At 42.5% G+C, this 12,247-nt stretch overlaps 1 protein-coding gene across 1 annotated transcript; it reads left to right on the plus strand.

Annotated features, from left to right (window-relative positions):
• The first annotated feature begins 5,426 nt into the window (after window positions 1-5,426).
• On the plus strand, window positions 5,427-9,193 carry LOC137273606 (uncharacterized). Its single transcript, XM_067806366.1, has 3 exons — window positions 5,427-5,564; window positions 5,844-6,003; window positions 7,319-9,193. The coding sequence occupies exons 1-3, from the start codon at window positions 5,508-5,510 to the stop codon at window positions 8,230-8,232; spliced, it is 1,131 nt and encodes a 376-aa protein (XP_067662467.1). The 5' UTR covers window positions 5,427-5,507; the 3' UTR covers window positions 8,233-9,193.
• Window positions 9,194-12,247: the final 3,054 nt, after the last annotated feature.

Raw genomic sequence — 12,247 nt, forward strand, 5'->3', positions numbered from 1 at the left:
TCGATAAATGTTTCTGTGTACGACGAAACGACGAGATCTATCTTATCACCATTCAACATCAGTGATGCAGTCTGACCTCTGTCTGTTTTGTGGTTATATACAACTGCTAGCCGTGAAACAGGAGTGAGTGACTCCTGGTTATATCTCCCAGGTTAAATATATACTGAAAACAGTACCGGAACCAAAAGAGATCCTTGTGGAACGCCATGTTGGATTGCTACTGATCTTGATGCAGAACTAATACACACATTGACCTGCCCTTCAAATAGGATTCCAGCCATCTCACTGATATTATAGGTGTCACGTAGACGTGACAGAAGAATATCATGACTGATGGACTCCAAGGCCACCGAGAGATCACGCATGACAAGGAGTACGACAAGGAGTATTGCTCTTATTATATCGTTGTGAACACGTACTAATGTTGGCACTTTTGAATGACCTTTCCGATAGGCTGATTGGTACACTTCTGACAAATTGTGATCAGTGATGTGATACGGTAATTGAAAGGACACAGCTTTCTCCAAGACTTTAGAGATGAAAATTAAATTAGACACTAGCCGAACGTTTTTGAAGTCTGATGGATGAGTGTTAGTTTCTTTGGAACAGGAGTCATTATAGCTTTCTTGAGTCTGGAACAAATCCACATGAAAGTGATGTGTTAAGCAAATCACAGGTGGAAGTGATGATTGCGGATGGACTTGATTTGAACAACCAGTATGGTTTAGGGTCTTGGGAACAAGTCTCACTTTTCATTCATTGGATAATCTTGAGTAACTGAATTTCATTGACTGGTTTAAAGACAGTAAGGTGTTCACCATCAAATTCTAGATCACCGGCCAAAGGGCCGATGTCTTTGGCCGGTGATCCAGAATTTGCTGGTGAACACCTTACACTTTGCACAGATGCAATGTCCGACACACTCTTGACCTTGTCACTGAAGAAACTGGCCAGCGTTTCCGCAGGATTGGTTTTGAACATTGGATTTGATGTTCGTGAAATCCAGGGCATCTATTAGGATATTCTAAAAAGGCAAGCTTTCACTTTAACGTCAGGAATTGTCTCAGAGTATCTTTCAAGTTCATCTTGCTTTGAGATTGTGCTTGTAGGCCATTTTGATAAGACCCAATATCAATAGATCTAGTTTTTCTGTAGGCTTTAAAGTTTGTGTAAAATTAGCTGACAAAAAGGCTGAAATGGCCAGAAATGTCAAGATCCATTACCGCAACAGAAGGCACTATGCCACTGGCCTCTTTGGTAATGATCAAGTCTAGTGTGTTGCCATTTCTATTGGTTGGATCAGTTACATGTTGCACCAGTCCCGCAAAGAATAGAACATCCTGAAACTGTTCTGCAAGATTGTAGTTGGGACAATCTACGTGTATATTAAAGTCCCCAGTGAGGATTATATCGTGATTAGTGAGACTAATTCAACAAAATGAGAGAGATTACCCACAGAAAGTAAATGTTTTACACTTACTTTATGTGATGGGGGTGGTCTGTATACAGTGGCTGTACACAGTCAGAATGAAATCAAGTGTCTCAAGACTCTGGTAGGCGGGAACATGTTTTTCATTCACTTCAATTGTAAGATTTGATTTGAAGATGACAAGTTCTCCCCCGCCCTGTCTGTTTGATAAGATTAAATTGTAACCTTCATTCAAAACTGTAGCATCGCTTGATTCCGTTTTGAAACATATATCCAAATTATTTTCAGTGATGCAGTTATCTATTTCCCATGCTTTGTTACGGACAGACCTGGCGTTTAGAACACATGACTTGATTCTTCCACCATGTTCAGCTTTTCCGTCAGAATTGTCAAAAGTTCTCCTCATGAGGGAGAAATCTGTAAATTTCTGTTTTGTTATCAGATTTGATGACATGAATCCACCAATTCAGTGAGCCTGGCCACCTGATCCTGTTAGTCGCCTCTCACTCTTACAACCGTTTTAATTCTCAATGTTGCTTATTGAAAGATGTAACGCTGTTAGAAGTCTATGGACATGTTTCATTATGGGAAGTTCCAACGACTGCCTCCGTTAGAATCGGTGCGGACCAACTTTAAAGCATCGAACAAGGCTACCTAGAAGATTTGGTGATCAGGTTTAGAAGATTTGGTGATCAGGTTTGGTGATTTGACTGATAGAGTGTCATCTTACCAAGAAAGCACAAATAGTTGTATATTTCAATCACCGGATTGTCTGGTCAGGTTTCGAAGTAAATTTTGCTCTTTGAGGTAGCAAACAACAAACACAAAAATCCAAAATTGCCACCCGTCGGAAATGGACAAAATCCACAGGATTTATTATGCAGGACATAACTTCCCACACCCGAAGATTAACTTTATCTTGACTGATGTACCCGTGAGAAAAAAAAGTAGGGGTACCTGAACTTTCAGTTTGGATAGGAAGTGTAAACGTTAACAAACGTTTCAAGGACAGACATCTTATGAACGCACCACCAGTTCCCTCTATTACCACCCCTATACACAACGCACGATATGCATGTGCACAACGCAGTAGCCCCATACATGTGCATGGGGTCCCATTTTTTATTTTGACAGTTTTCAATAAGGTCGAGAAATCACTTAGAATATTAATTTTGACACTTATCTTGCATCAAACATTTGCTAGTGTTTGTTTCTAGTCGTTCGTTTTAAAATGAAAATCGTACACATGCAAATTACATGCCATACACCAATCATCTTTCAAAAGCGACTACATTCCAAATAGCTATGGTTGTAAGGAAGTGCAAATGGTGATGCACTCTCAAAACATCCAATATTGCCATATCAGCATTGACTGACTCCGATAAATCTCCTAACTATTTTGAATCGTAAATGAAAAATTAAGTTCCCCTACTTTAATATATACTGACGGACAAAAGAAACTTTCTTTTGCAAAATGTATCGTAATTAAGTTATTAATTAAGCCCAGAAAAGCGAGAAAGGGCCATCGTAATGCTGTAGAATCGGAATGAGCACCACTACGGCTGACTGCTCTGTCGTTACCGTCAGGAACCTTCGTCGGCGTTATCAACAGACTGGCAAGACCTCAGACAGACTCAGGACAGACAGGCCAAAGGTGACAACTGCGTAAGAAGATCACCATCTGAGGCTATTGCACCTGAGAATTCGCTTCCTGACGATGACGTCATTAGCGGCAACGGTTCTCGGACCGTCGACGGACGGTAACAAGAAGATAGACAGACATCGTCATCTGAGGGTGCAATGGGCGACAAAAGTTAGACGTTGGCAACTCCGTGACTGGCGTCGAGGTCTGTTTCCTGACGATTCTGTATATCTAAAGGCTATGGAAGGACTCTAGTATACACATGAATAGGCAAAAGGACAGCTCGCTGATGCTTCCAGGAATCAGAGCCGTATGGTATGGAAAGCGTTATGGTATGGGTTGGCATTTGCGGTGACCAGAAGACAGAACTGGTGGTCATCAATGGTAATCTGCCTGGCCAGCGGTATATATTGACCAGGTTCTTCGAGCGGCAGTTCTGCCCCTCCTTCAACAACAACAGGGATATTGTTCCAAACAATGCACGTTTGCTAGAGTTGTGCAGAACGTCTTTCACGTCAACAATGTTAACGTCCTCCCATGTACTGCACTCTATCCTGACATGTCGAGCATTTGTGGGATCACCTCGTTCGACCGATTCGACAGAGACAGAACCTACCAGTTACAGTTCAGCAAATGTCGAAGCATGGAGGCCTGTACCAACTGCCGCCACCAGACGCCTCACCACTTTAATGAGAATAAGCGTGTTGCGTGTATTCAAACCAGAGGTGGACATACTTACTTTTAGTGATTTCAAATCCCAGATTGCTGTGTTTCACGTTTGGACCGCATGACAGTGAAATCTCAGTTTTGACTCCATGTCGACCAAAATGTGTTTAATAAGTCAAAGTCTCTGTTAAAGCTGAATTTGTTTACTGAACATGTACCTGTGTCATTGCTTACCAAATTGCAACATTCAGATTTTACTTTGTTCTAGACGTTTTTACAGCTATCAGATTGTACCAGCCGAAAGATTCTTTTGCCCGTCAGTTAAGTGAGAATTGATCTTCAGCAACCCATGCTTGTCGTTGGACGTGACTAAAGGGATCGGGTGGTCAGGCTCGCTGACTTGGTTGACACATGTCATCGTATCCCATTTGAGTAGATCGATGCTCATGCTGTTGATCACTGGATTGTCTGGTTCAGACACGATTTTTTCCAGACCTAACCAAACATAACTTCCCGAGGAAGGTTCCTTGTTATTGACGTGACCGTTCAGAGAACAACTTGTATAGACATTATCCTAAAATATATTGCTTCATATTGCTGTTTCAAATGAGAGAATGCATTACCGCGTTCATTGTATGACATTTCAATCTAGATCTTCCTGTACTCGGACCGCATTTAATAATCGTAATGAGATTCCTCAACTGAAATCAGTCAGGCGCTCAGACCTCTCCCACTTAATCGTGACATTTCATCGCAGTGAACTGACGATTCTCCAAATAGCCTTACACTGACTCAGGCATCACACATTAAGCACGTCCGGTACAAACAAGGATCATCTGTTTCAAATTCTGTTCCTTGTGATTTGACCTGCCCTTAACTATTTGTACAATAAAAACTGATACCCATCCATCTGTCCCTGTATCAGTGCTGACATGCCTCTCCCATCTGTCCCTGTATCCGTGCTGACATGCCTCTCCCATCTGTCCCTGTATCCGTGCTGACATGCCTCTCCCATCTGTCCCTGTATCCGTGCTGACACCCCTCTCCCATCTGTCCCTGTATCACTGCTGACACCCCTCCCCCATCTGTCCCTGTATCAGTGCTGACATGCCTCTCCCATCTGTCCCTGTATCCGTGCTGACATGCCTCTCCCATCTGTCCCTGTATCCGTGCTGACATGCCTCTCCCATCTGTCCCTGTATCCGTGCTGACACCCCTCCCCCATTTGTCCCTGTATCAGTGCCGACATGCCTCTCCCATCTGTCCCTCTATCAGTACTAACATCCCTCCGTTTGTCCCTGTATCATTGCTGACACCCCTCCATCTGTCCCTGTATCAGTGCTGATACCCTTCCATCTGTCCCTCTATCAGTACTGACACCCCTCCCCATCTGTCCCTGTATCATTGATGACATCCCTCTTTCTGTCCCTGTATCAGTGCTGACATCCCTCTTTCTGTCCCTGTATCATTGCTGACACCCCTTCCCCATCTGTCCGTATATCATTACTGACATCCCTTCCCCATCTGTCCCTGTATCATTGCTGACACCCCTTCCCCATCTGCCCCTGTATCATTGCTGACATCCCTTCCCCATCTGTCCCTGTATCATTGCTGACACCCTCCATCTGTCCCTGTATCATTGCTGACATCCTTCCATCTGAGCCGTGTTGTTTCTGATGGTTAAAACAGACTTTAATGACCGACACCAGAGGGCCAGTTAGCTTTGCTCGGTCGTAACCTACATGTCCATGCAGTTGAACGAAGTCGGACATGTACGGACGCTTTCTGTTGGTTCTGTTACTGGCATTGGGCCCTGTGCTGTCGGAGGTGATGGACTTGAAGATGTTTCCGTTATGTTTGCTGTCACATGGTGAACGTGTACTTTAACCGTTGAATGGGGATCATTGAATCTTTAGCGCCCACGTCCTTGACCAGTGAGAAAGGGAAAGTTTGATCAAACTACTAGCTTCTTTCCTCTAAAGGTGTAACTGGTTTTGAAAAGTCAGTTATTTCAACCGGCAAAGGTTTCTTCTTTAATGCAGGGAAAGTCTTCCCCTTCTCCAAAATGCCATAATCATTATCATTAATATCATATCTACCCTTCAGGTCACTTGGCAACCGTTCTCAGGCCAACTGACCGGTCATGTCCAAATCCAAGCGGTGGATATACGAGACGTTCCGAACAGCGGTCGACAAGTTACCGTCACCTACAACGCCATAGGTGCTGCGCAGATTGTCTGGCACGTTAATGGAAAGGCCGTAATGAGTGAGTACTGTAATGCATCAACTAAGTGATCGATCGAGGATAATCGCTCTCCTATTTTTAAATTAGTCTTTGAAAAGATGGCACGTTTAGTTATTGTATCCATTAACCCTAAACGTTCAGAAAAAAAGTTCATTGTAGTGTACAATACTGTCAGAGTTACTTTGTCTTGTGATTAAGGTTTGATTGTGTTACGCCCGGTTTGATTTCCCACGTGTGCACGATGTGTGAGGCCGATGCCATGTTTCGCCAGCCGTACTACACTCACTCACTCACACACTCACTCACCCAAACCCACTCACTCACTCACCCAAACCCACTCACTTACTCGCCCAAGCACACACATCCCTCCATCTGTCCCTGCATCGGTGCTGTAAATAATCGGATCTGGACAAGACAACCCAGGAATCAACAGCATGAGCATCAATCTACGTAACTTGGATACGATGGCATGTGTCAACCTAGTCTGACCACCCAATCCCCTTAGTCGCCTCTTACGACAAGCATGGGTTCCTGAAGACCACTTCTCCCCAAAACCTTCACAGGTTTGGAATTGGCCCCGACACACGAATATACATGCATGTAACATCTCAGGTTACATTATTACATACCTTGTAATGCTTGGAATGTGATCTGCAAGATGAATCTATGTAACATTGCATTTTACGCGTACCGAATATTCTATTTCAAAGTTTGGCATGGATTTAAAAACACGAGCCGATGTGACATTGCAAATTACATTACCACCTATGATTTTACAATATTTGGAATAATCTCAAAACGACGATTCTTTAAAACATTTCACTTTGCATTATCACATCTTCTGTAATGTTTGAAATAGACTCGTGAAGACGAATCTAAGTAACATTGCAGATTACCTTGCCACACCTTCTGTAATGTTTGAAATAAGATCAGGAAGACGAATATTTGTAACATTTCAAATTACATGTACAGCATGGCGTATAAAAATGTTTGGAATTCACACTGACATACAAACCCAAGTAACATTGCCGATTACATGACTACATATTATGTATGTATATTATGTTTCGAATGTGATCAGATGAGAAATTTTAGTGGGTGAGTGAGTATGGATTTACAACGCTTTTAGCAACGTTCCAGCAACGTCATCAGGCGTTCAAGGAGGGGGACATCGGAAATGGGATTCACACATTGTACCTGTGTAGGGAATCAAACCCGAGCCTTCGGTGAAGTGGGCGAACACTTAAACCAATGGGCCACCCCATAGATCCCGTAACATTTCAAATTTCATAGCAATATGATCAGAAACAAATACATAAGGTCTGTGGCATTTCAGATTACGACACCGACTTCCTGACAATATCCCGCCAGAACCTCGCGACTCTCCACGTGATGCGTGTTGACACAACCATGTCGGTAATGGCCACCATCATCCTACCGTTGTATCAAGAAAGCGTGTATATTCAAGCGGGTGAGGCAGCTCCAGGCCGGTACACCATCTCCAACCACACCCTTCTCGTTACACCCAAAGAGGCGGTCACCTACGCACGGGAGGACATCGGGAACTTCCATGTCGATGCTGCTCTGTGGGTGGGAGACGAGTCGATGGCAAGGAATCTTCGCCTCCATAGCATGGTTCTTATTCCTGACTACACCGGCCGTCCCGTCCGACCCCTCGTTGGAGTTTCCTCGTCCCTGCCAACATTGATTGAGTCGACACGACCGCACGACGACGATAATTTTCTTGGTCGGAGTGATTGGGCAGACGCCCTTTCGCCTGGTCAGAGGGCAGCAAACAGGGTTCATATTGTGTCTGTTCAACAACCTAAAGGAGCTCGGGGAATGCTCGCTATCAGCTCCACGTTCTCTCCCACAAACAGCCCCATCAAGTCAGTACACACCGTTCAGCGTGCATTCTTCAAACCAGCCGTCGCTAACATGGAATCTATTCAAGGCAATACGGTAACCTTCTTCGGATGGCAAAAGGACGTGCTAGTGGACCAGCATGAGGATGTCGATCTCCACGTGTATGCCATAGGCAACCCAACACCCCGTATTATGCTGGCTAAGAATGGTGCAGACGTTGGCATGGGGGTAGGTCGCTTGGACATCGAAGAGGCGTATTATAAACACACAATATTCCGCTTCCGGAACGTAACCGTTGCTACTTCCGGTCGCTACATATGCACGGCTGAGAGCGGAAGTGGACGGCTCAAGCAGACGTTTACGTTGTACGTCCGTTCCTGTTAGCTCAGTCGGCGGTGTTGTGTCCGTCATCACGGTTATTCCCCAAGCATATGCTCCTACATATTGGACAGGTGTAAATTAAACTGAAGATTGAGCACTTTCTAGTTACGGTACAATGATTTATGTTTATGAAAAACCGAGAACGCTAAAGGATTTGAAGCATTGGTTTAATGGTCAAATCCCAGCGTGACACTGTTCCTTTCTAATTTCACCCAGAAAATATCCTCAGTTGCGCGGCTGTTTGTGAATAATGAAGTGTGGACCAGACAATCCAGTGATCAACAGCATCGGCCTCCGCAATTGGGATACGATGACATGCGTCAAACAAGTGAGTGAGTCTAACCACTCGATCCCCTTAGTCGCCTCTTGGGTTGCTGAAGACCAATAAATGATTTTAACCCGGATCTTCACGGGTTCGTGGATTATAGACCGACTGCAAGGTAAATTCCTTCATGACCTGGATTAAGCGACACGCGATGTATATAATCTCATCCTTGGTCTTATTACCAAATTAGCATATTATTAGCAAATATCTTCTTTTTAAATATACTGATTTTAAAAACTACGATAAATAATTAAGTTGCACACTGCAGCTTCTAACAGTTTGAAATTGTTGTGCATGCGGTTATTTACAGCTAAATTCGCAATCTTTGATTGCACTTTGCTAAGTCGTCGAGGCGCCGGGGTACTACTTACAATGCGTCCGCTGAGGTCCACCTCCGCATTCGTGCTGGTTTATAAATGAAAGCGATGTAAGGCTAAGCTCACTTACTCACGAAATCGTTTTGGTCCTGACTAAGACCTGCGATGGTCTATCTGACAACGGAATGTACATTATCTAGTACCCGCTGTTGCCCTCCTCATATATATTGTAATAATGATGTGACAGGTGTTAGCTGGAGATTACCGTGTACGTATCACAACCTGTGTACCGTCCTACTGCCAATAAAATGTGCTACTATCATTAGTGCTAGTTGTACACATGTGCTTTTAGTGTCGATGAGTACATTGATGAGGATGAGCGAGCACTACATCAGCGCTTCAGATTTTGGTTTGTTTGGTTGTTGTTTAACGTGCAATAGTCCAGCTAGATGGCGGCGGTCTGTAAATGATCGAGTCTGAACCAGACAATCCAGTGATCCGCAGCATGAGCAGCGACCTGCATAAATACTAAATAGTATAAGACAGCGATTACTTTCAGTAGGGGATCAAAATGAGTCGTAACATATGTGCGTTTCACGTTTTGGCAGGATATGTAATTAATAGGGGTATGTACGGAAACAAATGTTATTTGAAGGCGAATGCTGTGTCCTTGAAAGAAGTGATGTCGAAAGATGCAGAGGTTCTATATGTGAGCTGTTTAACTTCGCACTCAGCAATATTACATTTAGGTGACAGCGGTCTGTAAATAATCGAGTCTGAACCAGACAATCCAATGATCAACATAACCACTAAACATGGGCTGTAATGACATATGTCAACCAAGTCAGGGAGCATAACCATCCGATCACAGGCCCTCGTGTCATTGCGAGGATCAAAGATTATGATTTTTTCTTTAGAAATAAAAAAAAATTACGATGACCCCCAACTTGAAATGCTTCACAGTACCATATTGTACTGTGAGGCGTTTCAAGTCGGGGGTCATCTCAAAATTTTATACTAAAAAACAAACATCTTTAATCCTCGCAATGACACGAGGGCCTGTGCATCCAGTCCCGTAAACCCGTTGCTGCAGACCAATTCCAACCTTGATCTTCACGGCTCTATAAAGTCTTGATGGCCCTCAGTATTCAGAAATATATTATGGGCGGACACTGTTTACTCCTTTACCAGCAAATATGCTGAGAGTTTTGCTAGGACTAAGAGCGTTGTTCCAAGAACTTGAGTATATGTCTCAGTATCCTGGGCAGGCGTTTCAGGGTCTTTGGAACAAAGATCAAGTTTGGAATGAAATGAATATGAAATGAAATCTATTGAAAGCTTAAAGGTCACATACAACGTAAAACACAACTTTGCAGATTTTGGTATGTACTTACCGAAACAAATCATCAAAAATGCCAATTAACCCTATAAAATTGAAAAAACGCGATGACAAAAGGCCCGCGAAATCGGAGTTAATTTCGTTAATTTTCCCCCAGCGTTAGGGGAAAAAGTGGTTTCAACAGCTATGCGCCGTTGCTTGTAACAATATGTCTGCCCGTAGTATAACGTCGTGAGCAGTCTTGGTTGTGTACACAAACAAGTATATAATCTACAGGTTACGTAAAAAAACATGCTGATTGTGCCAGGAAGACTCTGTTGCAGAGAAAACATAATGTCTGGTTTATGCACACCACAGGCAAACAGTAGCGCAAATGGGTTGCGCAACGTAGAGAATATGTCCAGTTTCCTTGTATGTGAGCGAAGCGATCAAAGGTTGGCAACGTACTTCTCTCGCTTCGGATCGAAAAATATTTTTATTTTATGTTTTATATTATTTATGTCAAAATAAAATATCGCCACCATCAAAGGTACACTCCCATTTCCTCACTTTGTTGTGCTCTCAGATTTCCTACCCCAGGTTTAATAATTGCTCACGTGAAATATGTTTTATTCCACAACTTAAATCGTTTAAGGCATTTTTGTTATTATATCGCAATCAAGGAAAATATATATCGTCATACTGAAAGCACTAAGAACGTAGGTAACAGAATTGTGCTGTCTGGTGTGAAGTTTTGATAAAAATCATTTGACGATGATTGATTCAAATACATGCACGTGTGTTTGTTGACATAACGCTCTCACTGGTGCAACTGAGTGTGTGTTCTGATGATCTTTCGGGCTTGCTGTGGTGATTATTCGTGCGTTTTCAAAAGTATTCATTCCTATTTGTGATTCATGTCAAAACGCTGATTACAGAACAGTCTCGTTTCTTGTTTACTGGGTTCCGTCCTACTGCGCAAGTTAGTGCGATAACCAGTCCAGAATCTTTAAACTTTGTCATTTAAATGGATGCATAAATATTTATCAGTATGATTTGATAAGTATATGCACTTGCATATTGCAACACTAAGCTCCTTCTAATCCGAGCAAATACGTCGCACGGCGTGCTCTGACGTAAGGCGAGCTCTGACAAACGGAAACCTGGAAATCGTGGAAATCTCAAAACGAGGCTCTGCCGCTAGAAATGTTTGGTGGTCTCTGACGGAACTGATATTAAATCAACTTCATTGTACGTTACAGAACTACCCTGAATAAGAGCAAAATACACATAACAGGTTTAACCAGTGAACCAGATGCATTGTGATTCATTTTACGACCTCATCAAACAGGGACAGTCTGTGATTCCATAGTTAAGGCATGCTGCTTGAACCTCGACATAAAGTATAGAAAGACGGTGTTATTAAAGTTTAAAATTACAATTCATTTATAAATATCATTTTCTTATAAAACAAGGAATTGGAATTCAGTTTAATCAGAATTGTTTGTGGTGTCAGTTTACACGTTCACACGAGAAAACTCGGATCGGCTGAAAAGTAGGTCAGTGAATGTATAGAATGAAGATGTTTTATGGATATCAACTTCTTTAGTATAACACAACGTTTCGGAGTTAATGCTTACTCTTTAATCAAGTGCAGCAGTAAGCATTAACTCCGAAACGTTGTGTTCTCATAATAAAGAAGTTGATATCCATAAAAAGTCTTCATCCTTATATATTTCACTTCTAAATGCCCTTCAAAGAAGTGTATGTATAGGTTAATGAGATTTATGTTTCGGTATGTTAAACGCTTTTCAGAAATATGACTGGAAACATTCGGTGAACGTGTGGCAATAATGACGCCGGAATATGACTTTTGCAAAAGAATATCTCATTTTAAGTGTATCAAATTGGGTTTAATTCTGTAAAATGGATAAGCAAAAACAAAAACAACAAAATAGTGAGTGAGTATTTCGGTGATCTTAGATAGAGTTATGCTTTTGAAGTTGTTCTGACTGACTTTTCTCGAAACTGGTTATTCTGTAGGCCTTCTTAAGCCCA

Source organism: Haliotis asinina, chromosome 2 (genome assembly GCF_037392515.1).
Source record: "Haliotis asinina isolate JCU_RB_2024 chromosome 2, JCU_Hal_asi_v2, whole genome shotgun sequence".
In the NCBI taxonomy this organism is placed as follows: Eukaryota; Metazoa; Mollusca; class Gastropoda; order Lepetellida; family Haliotidae; genus Haliotis; species Haliotis asinina.